The 19,208-nt window shown below is 52.6% G+C and overlaps 1 protein-coding gene across 1 annotated transcript in view; it reads left to right on the forward strand.

Moving 5' to 3' along the window:
• VWA8 (von Willebrand factor A domain containing 8) overlaps positions 1-19,208 on the forward strand; it is a 1,363,176-nt gene that overhangs the window by 918,843 nt on the left and 425,125 nt on the right. The window contains exon 35 of the mRNA XM_086935029.1: positions 16,946-17,147. Coding sequence (XP_086791155.1) covers positions 16,946-17,147 — 202 coding nt within the window. The remainder of the gene's footprint in view (positions 1-16,945; positions 17,148-19,208) is intronic.

Genomic DNA, 19,208 nt, shown 5'->3' on the forward strand with positions numbered 1-19,208 from the left:
GGCAGGGGGCCTGAGCAGAAGTGGCCTCACTTGTTGTCGGGTGTGTTTCACTAGTGTAAACTGATGCGTGCATTTTTTTTACCCCCCGCCCGCCCCCCCATTTTATGTAAAATTACGCTAAAAGCAGTGATTTGAGGGAAGGCATTATGCAAATGTGGGCCGATTTTTTTATTTTATTTATTTATTTATTTTATGCGTGCCCGGGACGATTTTTAATCCCAATCCAACCCTGCCGCAGGCTAATGGAATCTGCACACTCTAATCATATGTGCACAGCTAGCTCCCTTCTGCCACTCAGCAGCAATAGCCTCACCCCGTCCTGACACTTTGGTCAGGACGGGTTACGGAAAAAAATGGTAGTAAATAAACTTTATTATCATTTTGTCAGCTCTGGGGGCATTGTTAGGTCTCGCCTATTAATCCCGCAAGGGTTAATAGACGAGAGTATTGAGGGCAAACCAAGGTCTGAAATCATTGCAGATTTCGGACAGTTCGTGTGGTGCAATGGTGCGGAACGCGTGTCCACATCAAAGCCATCAGCCTCACCCCTGCAGTTTCACTTTCACGGCCGAGAGGCCGTGCTCTCACTTCAAAGGAATGCGCACCCCACCCCCGCAATGCCGAGAGCATTTCCCGGCCGCGTTTCCCCCGGCCGCTTTTCCTTTAATAAACATCTCTGCCTTCACACATTTCTACGGGTCTAAATTTGCCCCATAATATTTTAAGTTCATTTTAACCCACTTACAAATTCTCCACATCTGAAAGAAACACGTTAGTGTTAGATTCCTTACCTTAGAATATCCCCAGGCGTCAGTCTGGATCCGGAAACTTTTGCGTAGCAGTACCCCTGCGCGTCGGTAGGCGTCGTCTGCAGGCGTCCCCTGCGGCTCTGCGTCCGTCGTCGGCGTCGTGCGCCGTGATGACGTCGCTGGAGTATATAGACGCCGCCTCCGCGCGCTGACGTCAGTTCTTCTTTTTTCCGCGCCAGTAAGCGCAGATCCGAAGAGCAGTACTCCGGTCTTTTGACCAAGTTTGTTAACTTTCTATTCTCTTTTTGGTGCCTGGTAGGATGCCCGGTTTCAAGAATTGTGACGGTTGTGACCGCACGATGTCGGTCACGACCATCACCGACTCTGTCTCCGGTGCCTGGGCCCCGACCACGACGTGGACGCCTGCGTCGACTGCCGGGCTCTCACTAACAAGGCTAGACGGGAGCGGTCCCGCAAGCTGCTTGAGCTCCGGGTGTCGGCCCCGCGTCGGGAGCGGTCCCGGTCCGGCCGGAGGTCCAGGTAGCGTTCGAGGGAGCGGTCGCGGAGCCGCGCCGAGCGTTCCGGAAGTCGTCACCATTCGTCGGGCTCTTCAGGTAAGAAACACAAGAAGTCGGGGCGTCGTCATCGTACCCCCGACTCCCCCCGACGCTCGCGCGACGCGGCCGGGGGTTCGGGTGACCCCAACCCCGTGGCTCCGCGAGAGTCGCCGGCGCGGCCTGCCCCATACCCTCCGGTCCCTGGGCAGGGTGCGACGCCTGAGGAGATTGAGGCGTTCCTCATGGCCATGAGGGCGCTCAGTTCTCTGACGGGGCCTAAGGCGCCTTCGGGCCCAGTGCTACCGTCTGAGGGCCCTAGCGGGTCGGGTGTCCCTGGCTCGACGCCATCGGGTGCTCCGGCCTTCGGGGTCGACGCCGGCTGGCCTACCGGCCGGTCCGGCGCCGATTCCATCGGGGTTACCCCCGACGCCGTCCCCGCGCGGCGCCGGTTCTCCTGTGCCGGCTCCGGGCGGCGCCGTCCCCATACCCTCCCCGAATCCGGACGCGGAGTCGGACCGACGTCGATCGACGCCGGGCTCGACGCCGATGGGGCCTATGAACCCCGAGGAGCCGGTCTACATCGTTGACTCCGAATATGGAGATGATGAAGAGTACGGGGAAGGTTGGGAGGGGTCTGAGGACCCTCTGTCACGTGAGTGCCAGTATGACCCGGACTGGACAGGTGATTTGGGGGATGCCAGTGGTCTGGACGACTCTCCTAACCCTGGCTTTGTCTCTCCTCCTTCCGTGGCGTCGGAGGCGGGGGCTGCATATTCAGTGGTGCTGATGAGGGCTGCCAAGGCCTTACACCTTGAGCTCCCCGTCGCGGCCGTGAGGCCTAACATCCTCACTGAGGTCTTCAAACCGCAGTCATGCCCACAGGAGCCGCTGCTGCCGTTTAACGAAGCCTTGTCAGACGTTCTGTTGGGCACGTGGTCCAGGCCCGCTTCAGGTTCGCCTGTTGATCGGAACGTGGCCAGACGCCACCGTCCTTGTCCGGACGACCCCAAATTCCTGTCCACCCATCCCACCCCGAGAGTCTGGTGATCCAGGCCTCGACCTCCCAGACCGCATTCCCGTCGGCCCCGCCCGACCGGTAATCTAAGAGGTATGACCAGTATGGCAAGAAGGTCTTCTCGTCCCTGAGTTTGGGACTGCGGTCTTGCAACACCGCTTGCCTCTTGGGCCGCTACACCCACTCTGTGTGGGATACGGTCGCGGAACTGCTGCCAGAATGCCCCATGGAGGTGAGGGCAAAACTCTGCAAGGCTGTGGCTGAGGGCCGAGACGCAGCTAAATATTCTATACGGTGTGGTCTTGATACGACCGACTCGCTGGGCAGAGCGATGTCCATGACGGTGGCGATTCGTCGCCACGCCTGGCTGAGATCCGCCAACTTTTCGGCCGATGTCCAGAATGCCTTGATGGACATGCCGTTCGATGGCTGTCGCCTGTTTGGTGACAAGGCGGACCACGCGCTGGAACGCTTCAAGGACTCCAGGGTCACGGCCAAGTCCTTGGGTCTCTCGACCCAGCGCCAGCAAACGGGTTCGTTTCGCTCCTTTCGCGGCCAAGGAAGGGGCGCCCCCACACGTGCTGCCAGCCACGCGCCGCAACAATCCTTTCAACGCGGTGGCGGCCGTGGAAACCGCCGTGGCGGCGGTCGGGGTCAACGGCGGGGTCAGGCCACACCTCCCCCCGCAGCATCTGCCTCCAAATCCTCCTAGTCTGTGCTTTCGGCCCCATGTGACGCCAGTGGGTGGCAGGGTTCGCCATCACCACGCTCACTGGCGCACAATAACATCGGACAGGTGGGTGCTGCTACTCGTCCGAAGGGGCTACTCCCTCCCCTTCGAGACCACTCCTCCAGCCATGCCACCGTAGAACCACCGTGTGTCGGGGGACCACTTGACACTTCTGCAGGAGGAAGTTATGGCCCTCTTGGCCAAGGGGGCCATCGAGCGCGTTCCTGGGCCAGAAGTAGGGCGTGGTTGCTATTCCCACTACTTTCTGGTCCCCAAGAAGGACAAGGGGGGCCTACGTCCTATCTTGGATCTACGGAACGTCAACGGCTTCCTCCGGAAGGAGAAGTTCAAGATGTTGACATTAGCTCAGGTCTTGGCTGCTCTAGACCCACAAGACTGGATGGTAACGTTGGACTTGCAGGATGCGTATTTTCACATCCCCGTCCTGCCGGCCCACCGGCGTTACCTGCGGTTCACGGTAGGCCAGGAGCACTTTCAGTTTATCGTGCTCCCCTTCGGCCTTACCAGCGCCCCACGGGTGTTCACAAAGGTGATGGCGGTGGTCGCAGCCCATCTGCGCAGGTTAGGGTTTTCAGTCTTCCCCTACCTAGACGACTGGTTGTTGAAGGCGGGCTCGCCCCAGACAGTCGTCCACCACCTTCAGATGACGGCAGACCTCTTGCACGACCTGGGGTTCTCCATCAATGTGCCGAAATCACACCTGTGTCCCTCTCAAAAGCTCCTCTTCATCGGAGCGGTTCTGGACTCGGCGCAGTTTCGGGTTTATCCTCCGGAACGGCGGGTCCGGGATATACAGGCTTTGATTCCCATCTTTCAGCCGTTATCCCGGGTTTCGGTCAGGTTGACGCCGCGGCTGCTGGGGCTGATGGCTTCCTGCATCCTTCTGGTGCATCACGCCCGGTGGCGGATGCGGGCTCTGCAGTGGGACCTGAAGTTTCAGTGGGCCCAGCATCAGGGCAACTTGTCCGACCACGTCTTGATCTCGGAGGGCACTGCGAGACAACTGCAGTGGTGGCTTACGGACCGCGATTGGGTCAGAGGCAGATCCCTCTCCCTTCCCCAACCGGAGCACGTTGTCGTGACGGACGCGTCCCTCCAGGGCTGGGGTGGCCACTTGGGAGAGGCAGAGATCAGAGGCATCTGGTCTCCGGCGGAGTCCCGGCTCCATATCAACCTGTTGGAGCTACGGGCGATTCGTCTAGCACTGAAGGCATTCCTCCCCTTTGTCAACCGGAGTGTAGTGCAGGTGTTCACCGACAACACTACCGCCATGTGGTACTGCAACAAACAGGGCGGAGTGGGGTCGTGGACCCTTTGCCAGGAGGCTCTGCGCCTCTGGCAGTGGCTGGAACGTCAGGGCGTGACTTTGACGGTTCAACACCTGGCAGGTTCTCTGAACGCCAGGGCGGACGAACTCAGCCGTCGGTGCTCGATGGATCACGAATGGCGTCTGAACTCGGACGTGGCGCAAGGCCTCTTTCTGCAATGGGGAGAGCCTTGGTTAGATCTATTCGCCACAGAAGAGAACGCGCAATGTCATCAGTTCTGCGCGTTGGAGTTTCCAAGACGGCACTCGCACGGCGACGCCTTTCGGCGCGAGTGGAGTTGCGGTCTGTTATACGCCTTTCCGCCTATACCACTTCTGCCCAGAGTGCTGAAGAAGATCAGGCGCGACCGGGCCCAAGTTATCCTTGTGGCTCCGGACTGGGCTCGAAGGTACTGGTATCCCGAGCTACTCAGCATGTCAGTCGGTTCCCCGATCCGCCTGCCCCTTCAGGAGGACCTTCTGTCGCAGCAGCAGGGGACGGTCCTCCACCGGAACCTGTCCAGTCTCCACCTCCATGCTTGGAGATTGAGCGGCGGCAGTTGAGGCCATTTGACTTGCCTCCTGAAGTGTGTGATGTAATTCTGGCAGCCAGGCGTCCCTCCACAAAGTCGGTATACGCCTGTCGGTGGAACAGATTTGTGGCATGGTGCACAGCAAAGGCTGTGGATCCTCTTTCTGCCCCTCTTTCCGAGGTTCTTCTGTTTCTTCTCTCTCTTGCCCAGCAGGGCTCTGCTCTGGGCACTATCAAGGGCTACCTTTCGGCCCTTTCAGCCTTTCTACGGCTTCCTGATCAGCCTTCTTTGTTCAAGTCCCCCATTGTAACGAGATTCTTGAAGGGCATCACACACATGTATCCACCTGTTCCGTTTGTGATGCCTCAGTGGGACTTGAACCTGGTTCTGACCTTTTTGATGGGTGCTCCCTTTGAGCCCCTTCATTCTTGTCCACTCCGTCTCCTGACTTTAAAGACGGCTTTCCTGGTTGCCATCACCTCTGCCAGGAGAGTGAGTGAGCTCCAGGCTCTTTCCTGTCCATTCATCCTGACAAGGTGGTTCTCAGGACTAGACCTTCTTTCCTGCCCAAAGTAGTTTCTGCTTTTCACATCGGGCAGTCCATCACCCTCCCCTCCTTCTTCCCGCCTCCGCATTCCTCAAAGGATGAAGAGCGGCTCCATCGTCTGGACCCAAAACGTGCGCTTTCATTTTATATGGATCGCACACGCCAGTTCCGGGTGGATGACCAACTGTTTGTTGGCTACGTGGGTGCGAAGAAGGGACGGGCGGTGTGTAAACGAACCATCTCTCGGTGGGTCGTTCTGTGCATCAAGGCGTGCTACTCTTTGGCTCGGAAGGAGCCTCCTGTTGGGCTGAGGGCCCATTCCACTCGGGCCACGGCGGCTACTACTGCCCTGGGCCGGGGAGTCCCTTTGCAGGACATTTGCCAGGCGGCTACGTGGGCCTCGCTGCACACATTTGCGAGGCACTACTGCCTGGACAGTCAAGTCCGGAGGGATGGCTTCTTTGGCCGTTCTGTCCTCCAGGACTTTCTGGTGTAGGAATGTATTGGTTCGCAGACCCACCACCGGGGTTGGTATTGCTGGGGTATCTATTCTAAGGTAAGGAATCTAACACTAACGTGTTTCTTTCAGATGAACAAGTTACTTACCTTCGGTAACGATATATCTGTAAGAAACATTAGTTAGTGTTAGATTCCTTACCGAACCCACCCATCCTCCCCGTTCTGCGAACTGATAACTAGGGTTAAGGACATCCCTTTCAGGGCCCTAGTTTCAAATGGCACCAGTGTTGGTTCTCTCATGGCTCTGCGTTTTCTGGCGCGGAAAAGCTGTGTACAAAGAACTGACGTCAGCGCGCGGAGGCGGCGTCTATATACTCCAGCGACGTCATCACGGCGCACGACGCCGACGACGGACGCGGAGCCGCAGGGGACGCCTGCAGACGACGCCTACCGAAGCGCAGGGGTACTGTTACGCAAAAGTTTCCGGATCCAGACTGACGCCTGGGGATATTCTAAGGTAAGGAGTCTAACACTAACTAATGTTTCTTACAGATATATCGTTACCGAAGGTAAGTAACTTGTTCAACAAGTTGACGAATACAAAACTCTACCAATTTTTTTATTTGAAGTGTCCCGCTTAAATTGTTTCCACAGTGTAAGCTGACAAATTAAACTCTCCGGACTTTTAAATAGAAATCCTCGTTTTCGCTGTTCTGCTGCTAAATACTGACACTTTTTTTTTCTAACGTAATTGGAATTCTGCCCCAAATCTCGGCGGGCTTGTCTAGACCAAAGCACAGCTCATGTGGCTTTACTAGTGAAGCACATACGATCATAGCCGCCTCAGCGTTTTCTGTCTTTTGCTGCGTAGCCATGTTTAACCTTATCGCGTGATTACCACAGAGATGTATTATAATTCAGCAAACTCAGGTTAGATGCTTCTGAATCGTGTGATAATCAGAGGCTGTCATTCCGCGTCTGGAAGGATCTCTGCAGGCCTCGGGCTGGAGCGAATCTTGTCAGTGATGACACAGCTCTGTGCACATGGCGGCATCTTAAATCCCTATCAGCAGCACCTGGGCAGCTCGCGGTGTCAGGGCACATAAACAAGCAGTCCCTTGAGATTTGCGCGTGGACAGTACTACACCTCCCGCTCAACAGGCGCATTAGACTCCATTTAACTAATCTATGCATACTTAAAGATCTTCTTGTGGAAGCACGCACGCCACATTATCACTCGGCACCTCCCCAGCACCACCACAGCACCACTCAGCATCACCACAGCACCACTGCATTGCAAATGCTTGTTCCTAGAGTTAACAAGGTTAGATGGGGGAGGAAAGAGTTTCTCGGCTACAACTGCCAGCCTGTGGAACTCCGAGCCTACTGTGCTGAAAAAATAATCCAGCTTCCTTAAATTCAGAATGGGCCTAAAAACGTAGCTGTTTCCAGCATAATTCCACTCTTTGTTCTACTCTGACCACTATTAATCAAAGGCAGTGCCTAGACACCCCAGAGTATTTGTTTCGCTTTAAAAAAGTATAATTATCATCATCATCACTGGACGGGGTTAGGAGTAGGCAGGAAGCAGGAGGGGTAAAGAGGTTAAAGTTTAAGGCGGGGGGGGGCGTGGCCAAGATGGCGACGGAGTAAGACGTGCCTGCGAGCTCCTCCGGCACCCCGAGCCCTTCATAGCTTTGTTTAGCAACATTGGGGCAATTTCAGCCCTGGCTTTTGACTCTCCTGGGTTCGCTGAGGCGTCCTGCATTGGTTTGTCCCTTCTCCTGTCGAGCTACGACACGGGACGGCGGACTTAGCCGAGGTGTTACTTTGGTGACGCACGAGCACCGGAGCGGCCTACGGGGCTTTGCCTGGGCGGCATCGACTCTTCGCAAGAGGGGACTCGGGACTCTGGCAAGTGATCGAGTGAAGCGCTTCTGTGCGAGTCCTCCACACTGGGACTGTGACGAGCCTGCCTGTGATTCCGGCGTCCTAGCTGGCGGTCGTCGCCGAGCAGAGGTGACGAGGAGGCGCCGGCCTGTCTAGAGCTTTGCTGGACAGCGCAGACGACGAACGAGCGGAGAGGTGGTGCCATCTTGCCTTTCGCATCATGTCGACGAGGAATCGCCTGAATAAACCGGGGAAGGATGGTCCCTGTAAGGGGGCATCTGGATCGCCCCCCGGTCCTAGCAAGTCGCCGAACAAAGACGACGCTGATGGCCCGGTCACGAAGGCCTTCCTGATTGAGCTTTTTTCCTCCATCAAGGAGGATATCACGGAGCTGAAAGCACAACTAGCCTCCGACCTCCGTGAGGTCCGCCGTGATGTAGATGGCATCGGCGAGCGTGTAGCGACCTTGGAGGACCATGACTTGGGCCTCAGTGGGGATGTCCATCAGCTACAGCAAGAGTTGCTCCAGCTTCGGGAGCAGAATCTGGACCTCCAGACCCACTGCGAGGACTTGGAAAACAGGTCCCGTCGTAATAACATCCGAATACGAGCGGTGCCATGGGATGGAGACGGTGGAAACCTGCGGGAATATGTGGAGGCTCTCTTTTTGCACATTTTGGCGGAGGACGATCGCAATGAAGTCAAGATGGACAGAGTACATCGGGTGGGCCTGCCGCGTGGCGCGCGCTCGCCGCCTCCCGACATCTTGGTTTGTGTCCACGACTTTCAGCTGAAGGAGACGATCTTGCGGAAGGCGAGAGACACTAACAATTTGCTTTTTCGTGGGCACAGCCCTCAACTTTTCCAAGACCTGGCGGCCTCCACCCTGCAAAAGCGACTGGACTTTCGCCCGATCACGGCCTTCCTAAGGGAGCACGGGGTGTCCTATTCCTGGGGTCACCCCTTTCGGCTTATCTTCCGGTGGCAAAATAGGCTGGTGCAAGTACGAACAGTAGCAGCCGCCAGGGACTTGCTCGGAATGGAGGAAGCATCTGCATCGGCGGAGGCCAGCGCCTCACCAAGACGACGTCGCCGTTCCCGTTCCCCGGCTTGGCGGAGAGTGGGCCGACGTGGTGCAGCAGAGGGGCCATCCCCATCGGCGAGCCAGAGTGAAAGGGGAGATGCTTTGGCCTCGGTGGCCCAGGTGACTGAATCAAGCCGAGTGGACAGCTCCTCGGCGGCTTAGGCCCCCTCAACAGCGGCCCGTGGGAGCCGGGGGGCTCTTTCAACTCAGGTACTCTGTGGGACAGTTCTCCGATGGAGGGTTACCCCGACCCTGGGTTCGGGGGGGGCATTACCAGGGTCTTCTACCCCCGACCCTTACGGTCATGTCCGGCTTTCATTGTTCTCTTTCTACTTTTTGCTTTCCCTTCTTTATGGTTTGTTTTTGAGGCTCCTGTGGGTTTAGGTAGGCTTGTTGGGGATGGATCCCGGTGGTGGTGGATGGGGACCTGGTATAGCTGTGGTGTGTCTGGTATGTGTTTAGCGGTGGGCTGCATTGATTGGAGCGCTGGGGGGGGGGGATTGGTCTCGATGTTGCCTGTTACGATAGGCTCCTGGAATGTTAAAGGCCTTAATTCTCCTCAAAGCGCCAGAAAGTTTGGAAGTATATTTTAGATCATCAGCTAGATGTGGTGGGCCTGCAGGAGACTCATTTGGCCCGCAAAGATGAGTCCAGGCTTAAACACAGGCAGTATCCCCTGATTTATAAATCCTCAGCCACTACTAAGCACCGTGGGGTTGCGCTTTTGTTCCGATCTGCCCTTCAATTTCAGCCGGTGGAGGTGCGGGGGGACAAGGAGGGGCGGTGGTTGATGGTGAAGGGAATGCTCATGGGTAAGCTTTGCACCTGGGTGGTGGTTTATGCTCCAAATACAGGGCAACATGGGTTCCTTGAGACTTTTCTAAGTGTGATTGGGGACTTTGGGGAGGGAGCGTTGATTGTGATGGGGGATTTCAATTTGGTCTGGGATAAAAGTCTTGACTGTTCACATCAACAGAGGACGGAGACGGGTCTCTTTTCCCCGGAGCTGCGCGATACCTTGTTAAGTCTGGGCCTTATTGATAGCTGGCGCTCCCTCCACCCCCGCACTAGGGACTACACGTTCTATTCACATGTTCACCACACATATTCCCGTCTCGACCATATATTTGTTCATCAATCTTTACAGGGCGACCTGCGTGATAGCAAAATTTTTCCACTTTCAGTTTCGGATCATAGCCTTTTGGCGACGTGCTTGAATTGGGCCCCAGGGTCGTCCCCTCATCGCAAATGGTATTTCGCTGCATCTCTTACGCGAGATGAGGAATCTTGCAAGAAGCTTAGGGCGGCCATTGGTGAGTTCTTTGAGCTGAATAAGATTGGTGACACCTCGGTCTTTACCCAATGGGACGCCTTCAAGGCGACGACACGGGGCAAGTGCATAGCATTGAACTCCGCCCTGAACAGGCTTCGTCGTGAGGAGAGGGAGGCGCTGGAGGCGGAACTGTCGACGTTGGAAACTGCGCATAAGCAGAATCCTTCTAGAAGGACCCTCCGCCCTCTTGCTGCGGTGCGAGGGAAGCTCAGGGCGCACTATAATAATCGAGCTGAATATACCCTTCTGCGCCTACGGCGCCTCTCCTACGCTCAGGGCAACAAAGTGGGGAAGCACTTAGCACGGCAGCTCCGTGATAAGCGTGAGAGGGAATATGTGGGTGGCATTCGGACCCCCTCCGGGGTAGGGAACACAGGGATGCGGTTAAGGCAGAGCTCTTCGGCGACTTCTATGCCGCACTATACTCGGCGGACCGCCTGGTGCCGGCCGCTCAACAAACATACTTGGAGGACCTGTCGCTACCGCAGGTCTCCAAGGAATGGAATGAGCTCTTGGAAGCCCCGTTTACTAGGGAGGAGGTGCTTTCAGCCATTCGGTCCCTCAAACCGCACAAGGCCCCGGGCCCGGACGGCTATACGGCCTCCTTTTATCAGACGTTCGCGTCCGAGTTGGGAGATCACTTGGTGCTCCTTTTCAACAACATGAGGGAGGCGGGCCACACTTCGGGCACTATGGCGGAGGCTGTGATCACGATTATTCCCAAGGCGGGGAAAGATCCCTCCAAATGTGAATCGTACCGGCCCATAGCCCTCCTGAATGTTGATGCCAAATTGTTTTCTTCTATCTTAGCCACTCGGCTCAAGGACCTTATGCCGGCTCTCATCCATCCGGATCAATCGGGCTTCATAAAGGGTCGTCAGACCCATGATAACACCAGATGGCTGATTCATCTGATTGAGAAAGCCGAGCGCTTCAGGATCCCAGCTGTTCTGTTAGGCCTTGACGCTGAAAAGGCGTTTGATCGGGTGGACTGGAACTTTCTCTTTGGTACTCTTCATGCTTTTGGCTTTTCTCCCAAATTTATAGATATGCTTCGGGCCAACTATCATGGCCCGCGTTCGAGAGTTATGGTGAATGGTCATGTCTCACCATTTTTTGCTCATTCCCGAGGCACAAGGCAGGGCTGCCCCCTATCTCCCTTACTTTTTGCGCTTAGCATTGAGCCTCTTGCCATTAGGGTGCGAGAGGACCCAGATATTGTGGGCCTCCCCTTTTCGGGGGAACAGCACAAAATATCTTTGTTTGCAGATGATGTCCTCTTGTCGCTAGCTGACCCCGGGACTTCCCTTCCACGGGTGCAGGAGATGCTGTCCCAGTTCGAAGCAGTGGCGGGATTCCGGGTGAACCCCGGCAAATCGTACATACTCAATCTCACGCTTCCGCCCTCTGAGGTAGAGCGCATTCGACCGCTCACGCCCCTGGCCTGGTCTGGCTCCTCCATCCAATATCTCGGAATCAAGCTGACCTCCTCCATCGCCACCTTGTATGCAGCTAACTTCCCTCCTCTGCTAACTCAGATACAGACTGAGCTGAATCGCTGGAAGCCTATGTTTATCTCTTGGCTTGGGCGCGTGCATGCTGTCAAGATGACGCTGCTCCCCAAGCTTCTATATCTGTTCCAAGCCCTCCCCATTCCCTTGGACGGGGTTTTTTTTCGACGTCTGAAGACTATGGTTCTGCGTTACATCTGGCAAGGGGACCGTGCTAGACTCTCCTTTCTTACGCTTCGCCGGCCTTTGAGGAAGGGCGGGGCTGGCCTTCCAGACATGCTTCTTTACTACAAGGCGGCACAACTCCAGGTGTTGGCTGAATGGACCCAAATGGAGTCAGAGAAGCATTGGCTGCATATGGACAGGTGTGTGGCGGGGACCTCTATTTGGGACCTGGTTTGGAAGGCGAAGGGGGATCGGCCTCGCAACGCATACATTAGCACCCCTACGAGCACCACTCTGAAGGTCTGGGACTCGGTTTCTAATGATGAAAGATGGACCTCCTTTCCTTCCCCCTTCACGCCTATTCACTTTAATCCAGCGTTTCCGCCGGCTCTCGTTGAGGGGCCCTTTGATGGGTGGAAGGCGGGGGGCTGCCACGCACTTACACATTTGTTTCATGGCTACGAGCCGCTCACCTTCCAAAATTGCATGCGCGACTATGGTGTGCCACCTACTGAGCGCTACCGGCACGCCCAGCTGCTATATTGGGCATTGTCTCCTGAGGTGCGGGACGCTGCGACGAGGCCCCCCACGGATTTCGAATCTTACATTACTCGCACATCATCTATGAAGGGGGTGATTTCCTTCCTCTATGATTTATTGTTAACCACGGCTATCTCACCTCGCCCTAGATACATGGGTTTGTGGGAGGAGCACCTGGGGCGGGACGTCTCCGACGAAGAGTGGTCACATCTTTGGCGAGATCTACACACATTCAATCATTCGATCGATCTGAGAGAAGCACATATGAAGACCATGCTAGATTGGTATTTGTATCCGGCCCGGCTGAAAAATATTTTTCCCTCAGCGTCTGACAGATGTTGGCGGGGCTGTGGTCTCCTGGGGGACTTTCGCCATATCTGGTGGGATTGCCCCAACATACGCCCTTATTGGGAGGAGATTCTGTCTCATATTAGGGAGATCCTGGGCTACCCGATTCCAGATTCCATTGGCTTCGTGCTCCTGGGCCTTCGGGACCCACTTCTGGAGCACCAAACCAGAGCTGACAAGCACATCCTTTGGCTCTGTTTGGGAGCAGCCAAACTGACTCTGGCTGCTGCATGGAAAAAGAGGGAGGCCCCAACTCTTTCCCTTTGGTTTGCTAGGTTATGGAGGCTGCTGAGTGTGGAGCGTATGGCGGACATTTTCAGAAATAACTTTAAGAACTTTACTTTCAGATGGGGCCCACTGGTCCGCTTCCTCTCTCGGGGTTGCCGTCAGCGGTTTGCCCGCCCACTATACGTGCCTTACATCTGTTTCAGGTGTGAACTGTGCTTGTGTGAATGGTTGTTGTCAGGCTGCCACCATCGGGGGGGACGGGTGCACTGGGGAGGTTGGAGCCTCTGGGGGGGGGGGGTTTGGTCTGTTTTTCTTTTCTGAAGGGGGATGTGGACGATTTGGTTTTTATGATCTTTTTGCCGCGTTATTTTTCTTATGGCCGAACTGCTTGGAGGCGTACATGGACTTGGTCGACTAAGCCTCTGACTTGGATAGACTTGCCCGATACCAAGGCGGGCTTTCCCCTCCGGATTTCTCGGGGGGCTTGACATTATCCCGGGCAGATTTTTGAACTTTTTTCTTTTGAACTCTTATGTCCTGCCCTGAGTGCTGACGCTGCTCAGCCCTGCATAACTGTTATTGCTGCTCGGCCTTTTGCATTGGCCCCTGTGTGGGCACTTCCTTGATTTGCTATTCATGTGCCTTCATCCCCTTTCTCTTCTGTTGTGTCTATCTTTCTATTCTCTCAATAAAAATATCTTTAACAAAAAAAAAGTTTAAGGCGGGGAGCAAGAATCAGAAAATACGATGGGGGAAAAATGCAAAGTTACAAACAAGGGGAAAAGAGTCACAATTAGTTTGGAGGCAAAAAGTTGTAGTTAAGTGGTAGAGGTGGTCATGATTAGGCGGGAGGAAGCAAGGTTATGAAGCAAAAGGAGGCAAAAATGGTTGAAACATGAAGGTTATGGAGGCAAAAAGGTTAAATTTAGGGGGAGCGAAAGAAGGTTATGGAGGCAAAAGGAGGCAAAAGGAGGCAAAAAGGTTACATTTAGGCAGGAGAAAAAGAAGGTTATGGAGGCAAAAAGGTTCAAAATTATGTGGGAGAAAACAAGGTCATGGAGGTAGAAAGGAGGCAAGAGGTTAAAAATTAGGCAAGCGTAAACAAGGTTATGGGTAGAGGGTGCGAACAGCAGGCGAGGTGTCTGGCAGACAGCGGTTACAGGCTTGAGTGGGAGCTCGGCCTGCAGCATCGGAGTTAGCTGGCCCAGGGACCTGCTCAATAGGGTCAAGCTATTGCCTCCGTTAAGTAGGTAAGGGAAAGAGGTAAAAGTTTAAGGCGGGAAGCATGAATCATAAAACCTCATTAGGGGGAAAAAGATACAAAGTTACAAACGGGGGAAATTAGGTTGGAGGCAAAAAGTTGTAGTTAGGTGAGAGAGAAGGGCACGATTAGGCAGGAGGAAACAAGGTTATGGAGGCAAAAAGGTTGCACTTATGTGGCAGGAAAATAAGATTATGGAGGCAAAAGGAGCAAAAAAGGATACTTTTAGGCAGGAGAAAAAAAGGTAATGGATGCAAAAGGAGGCAAAAGGTTTAATTTTAGGTGAGAGAAAAAGGTTATGGAGGTAAAAGGAGGCAAAATGTTTGAAAAAAGAAAGTTATGGAGGCTAAAGGAGGCAAAAATGTTACATTTAGGTAGGAGAAGAAGGTTATGGAGGCAAAAAAAGGCCTTTTAAACAATTAGGTGGGATTAAAATAGGTTATGGGTAGAGGCTGAGAACAGCAGGTGAAGTGTCTGGCTGACAGCAGTTACTGGCTTGAGCGGGAGCACGGGCTGCACCAGCGGGGGGAGCTGGCCCAGGCACCTGCTCCCTGTTTCTAACGTTCAGAGCCTTTAATACAAGTGTAAGTAATAATTAGTTTAAAATCCCCATACCAAAGAGCGATAAAACTAAATAAGTAGGATCAAGCCATTTTGTCATGTGGTTTATGGCCGTTTACATTTTGTTTTGAAATCAAAAAACCCGGAGTTAATAGACCTCTTTTAGTTCACTTAATTAAACCAAATATGAAATTAGCAACATCCCCAACTGGAATTAGTCATCCATTGTGAAATTATTGTGTATGTCCATTAAAAACAGCGGATAACCTTCAGTTATGATTCTTTCTGTGAAAAGGAAAGGAAACTTGTCAGAATAAGTTTTCCTCCGTCGACGACTAAGTGTTGTAACGGTGCAGAGACTAAACTAAGAAACTCACCTGAGTCGGCACCTGGGCTGAAGAGGAGCCTCTTCCGGTTATTCATGGCATGTACATGAAGGTCACTCTCTGTGCCTTACTGGGTGCCCCAGGCCGCCTTTGGCACTCCGGTGTTTCCCTTGTCATAGACAAGGGAAACATCATCTCTTACGCCAACGACACCCAGCTAATCCTTTCCCTCACCAAAGACCCCAACGCCGCCAAAACCAATCTTCACGAAGGCATGAAAGAAGTAGCCGAATGGATGAAACAGAGCCGCCTAAAACTCAACTCAGACAAAACGGAGGTGTTCATCCTAGGATCTTCCCCCTCAGCTTGGGACGACTCTTGGTGGCCTTCAGATCTGGGCACAGCACCCACACCCACAGACCATGCACGTAACCTTGGCTTCATCCTAGACTCCTCTCTCTCGATGTCCAGACAAGCCAACGCAGTCTCGTCCTCCTGCTTCAACGTACTTCGCATCCTCAAAAAGATCTTCCGCTGGATCCCCCTCGAGACAAGAAAGACTGTCACCCACGCACTGGTCACGAGTCGACTGGATTATGGTAACACACTTTACGCCGGAACCACAACAAAATTACAGAAAAAACTCCAGCGCATCCAAAACGCGTCAGCGAGACTCATACTAGACATCCCGCGCCAAGATCACATCACCAGACATCTAAAAGACCTCCACTGGCTTCCCGTCAACAAAAGAATTACTTTCCGCCTTCTCACCCACGCACACAAGGCCCTCTACAATCTAGGACCCGAATGCCTCAACACTCGATTGTCCTTCTACAAACCCACCCGCCAACTAAGATCGTCCAATCAAGCCCTCGCCGCAGTCCCGCGCATCCGGAAATCCACCATGGGTTGCAGATCCTTCTCCTTCCTGGCTGCCAAGGCCTGGAACTCACTCCCCACCCACCTCCGCCTTAATCAGAACCAAATCTCCTTCAGAAAAGAACTGAAAACCTGGCTATTCAACAAATAATTGAACCCCTTCCCCTAGCGCCTTGAGACCCTCTGGGTGAGTAGTGCGCTATACAAATGTCTGAACTTGAACTTGAACCTTAAAGGGTGTTCTGTGAGCTGGTTACAGCACTGGGCATGTGTTGTAAATAGGTTTCTAACTCTTCACTTTAGTGTAGTCTGTCTTTTATATTGTTTGCTAAGTGTACCACCCTAGAACATTATCAATGTTCTAGCAATGTGTTCTTTCTTTGCTATGATTCCAATGCTGGTCAGTTGGTGACTGGTCAGCGTTGTTGTCACTTGCTGTTTCCTGTACTACAAATAAACCTGATAGATGTTTCCTACATCTTGTGTTCCTGTGATGATTATATTTACAACTGCATGCATGGCAGTGGTGGAGTAAACGTTATGAATTCCAGAATGCAGGCGTGGTTACGCATTAAATACTAGCCCTATGCAAGTTAACGGTTGCCCATGGAATGTTGACTGAGGCGCTCAATACAATTTGTGCCTGAGTTCTTCCTATGAGATCAGTTCCAGATAGCATCATATAAGAGGGTCTATTTCCCAGTGATGTATCATCGCAACGCATTTGTTCATCGCATTCAAAGCCCTTAGCTTTCATCTCAGATTTTTGCTATTACGAGAAGTCCTAGACTTGTTTTGTGACGCTGTTTACATTAATGCAATTGAACCAACTAGCCAGCTATGCATCTTTCGTTTGCTTTTACAAGCCAAGATTTCTATAATGTTTAGCTTTTTTTTTTCAGTCTGCCAGTGAGGTGTACAGTTGGAGGAGAGACTTTGCATTGGGAAGCAGGAGCATGCCTTCCACAGATCCTTTCTTCTATGCTAGGCGCGGTGGAGCTGAAGCTGCCAAGCAGAGTAATTGTGTGATCTCTCTGGCATCCAATCAAGTGATTCGGACTCTACCACCTAATGATGTGCCATTGAAAGAACTCTACCCTAAAGGTATGAATCCATTGAAGTGTAAACTGGAGTGTCAGTGATGCTCATAGGTAGCAAATTGCAATTATAGTAGTTATGGTGAAGTACCCAGGAGTATACAAAAATATATCTGCTTTAGTTAACTTATATACCTGACAATAGTGTTTGTTTTTAATCTTGACTGTTTACTAGAATAGTAAAATAACCTAAAACCTGTGTGTGTCTGTGTAGTGAAAAATGAAATGAAGGTTAAAGTGAAGTTATAGTTAGCTTTAGTTAAAATACCTTAACGTATGCTTGAAAAAAAAATACTTTAAGAACCACAGTTAAGTAATGCCATGGTTACAAATTAAAGACACAAGACCACTGAGACTCTCAAGTTATGACTAGCTCTCTAATCCATATCTCACACAACAGCCAGTGCAATGCTTATGACCTTACCTTTGATATGACAGAAGCAATTACAAATGCATAAATAATCTTACAGCTGAGATTACATATTATATAACCCATTTTTTAAAAATAGTTTATTAAAGTTTTCACACTTTGCATCAACAAAACACTAACATTAGAATGGCTGTTGTTACTGTAAGGTTCACCACAACTATCCTTGAGACCCGGCCCATTGTCAAAGGTGGGAGTATGTCTGGCTGCAGTGGAACAACAGCGTAGTATGTACTGTCCGAGGTCAGGAGTATGTCTGGGGGCCGTGCAGCCAATGTCAGGAAGAGCTCTCGAGCATGCTGAAAATCGGCAGTGTGGGAATTGCACCTAGGGCACGTGAGACTGGCTGTTGGAAAGATGCGGTTTAATTTAGTCAATATTAGGTATGCCCTGTGTAGTATTGTGTACTTGATACTCTTGAATCAGACATTGCGGGAGACTGTCTGAGGGACCTCTTGCACCAGGGTCCATTCCGAGTTGTGGAGAGGGCGTTCAATGTCGTCCTCCCATACCTCCGGACAGGTGGGAGAGAGGACCCTGTATGTTCTCTAACTGCTTTTTTGAACCAATTAATCAGGTGGCACCCAAAAACCATGGTATATAGGGTGTGTATGATAGCTGGGGTGGGGGGGGGGGTTCGTCGTCAACGCTGAAACAAAATGACATGTAGCTAACAGATGGCCATGGAGGAGGAATAGGCTGGGGTGGATATCTGTAGTCCTGCATCAGCTGGTTGAACGTTAGGAGGTGATGGTCCTGGAATAGATTCCCTATTGTGTCAATGGATTGTTCATGCCAGGTACTAAATCCTCTGAGGTGAATTACTTGGGAGAATTGCGGTAGACATTGCAAAGTAATCGAGGGGTGTATAGGAGGACATCGTGCTTCAGTTGGGGTACCCGTGCAAAGCGTTCGCAGGCCACCCAGGCATGCAGTGACCACGAGCGACTCATTTTATCCAATATCTGTAAAAATTGGCAGAGGGTATCAAATGGTAAGGGTCCATCACTGGTACAGGTCTCACATAAGTTGCTGTCTGCCAACCAGTGCAACGCCCACTGGAGCTGACCTGCTAAGTAGTGTGTTTCAAAGGATGGGGCTCCCAACCCGCCCAGATCCATCGACACCTGAAGTTTACAGAGAGCTATTTGATTTTATTTGGTGACCTATATGAGTTCCCCACCATTGTTTCCAACTTTCAGAAGAACGGTAAAACGACACAGTGACAAAATAGTAGTGGAGGTGAGGGAGGATTGCCATCTTGGAGAGGGCAATTTTACCAGTTACCACCAGGAGTAACCACTTCCAGAATTTGGTCTGGGATTTGAGGGCTATGAGGGCCCACTTCACATTGCCCTCAGATAGGTCTGTCTGGAAGTAGTATAACTGAATTTCGAGATAGAGCACTGTGTACCCCGCCCAGGTCACTTGGTGTCACTGAGTTGGAGGTCCTGCTGGGAGGTGTCCCGGCATTGGGCAAAGACATACGACTTCGTCCAGGTTAATTGCATTACTGCTGCTGCCTCATATTCCTGGTGGGTGGTGTGTATCTTTGTGGTATCAGCCCCAACGTCATGAAAATATAACGGTATATCGTCGACATAGAGCGATACCGCCTGGGTCATCCCTCCCAAATGTATC

The sequence above is a fragment of the Lissotriton vulgaris genome, chromosome 8, assembly GCF_964263255.1.
Source record: "Lissotriton vulgaris chromosome 8, aLisVul1.2, whole genome shotgun sequence".
NCBI lineage: Eukaryota > Metazoa > Chordata > Amphibia > Caudata > Salamandridae > Lissotriton > Lissotriton vulgaris.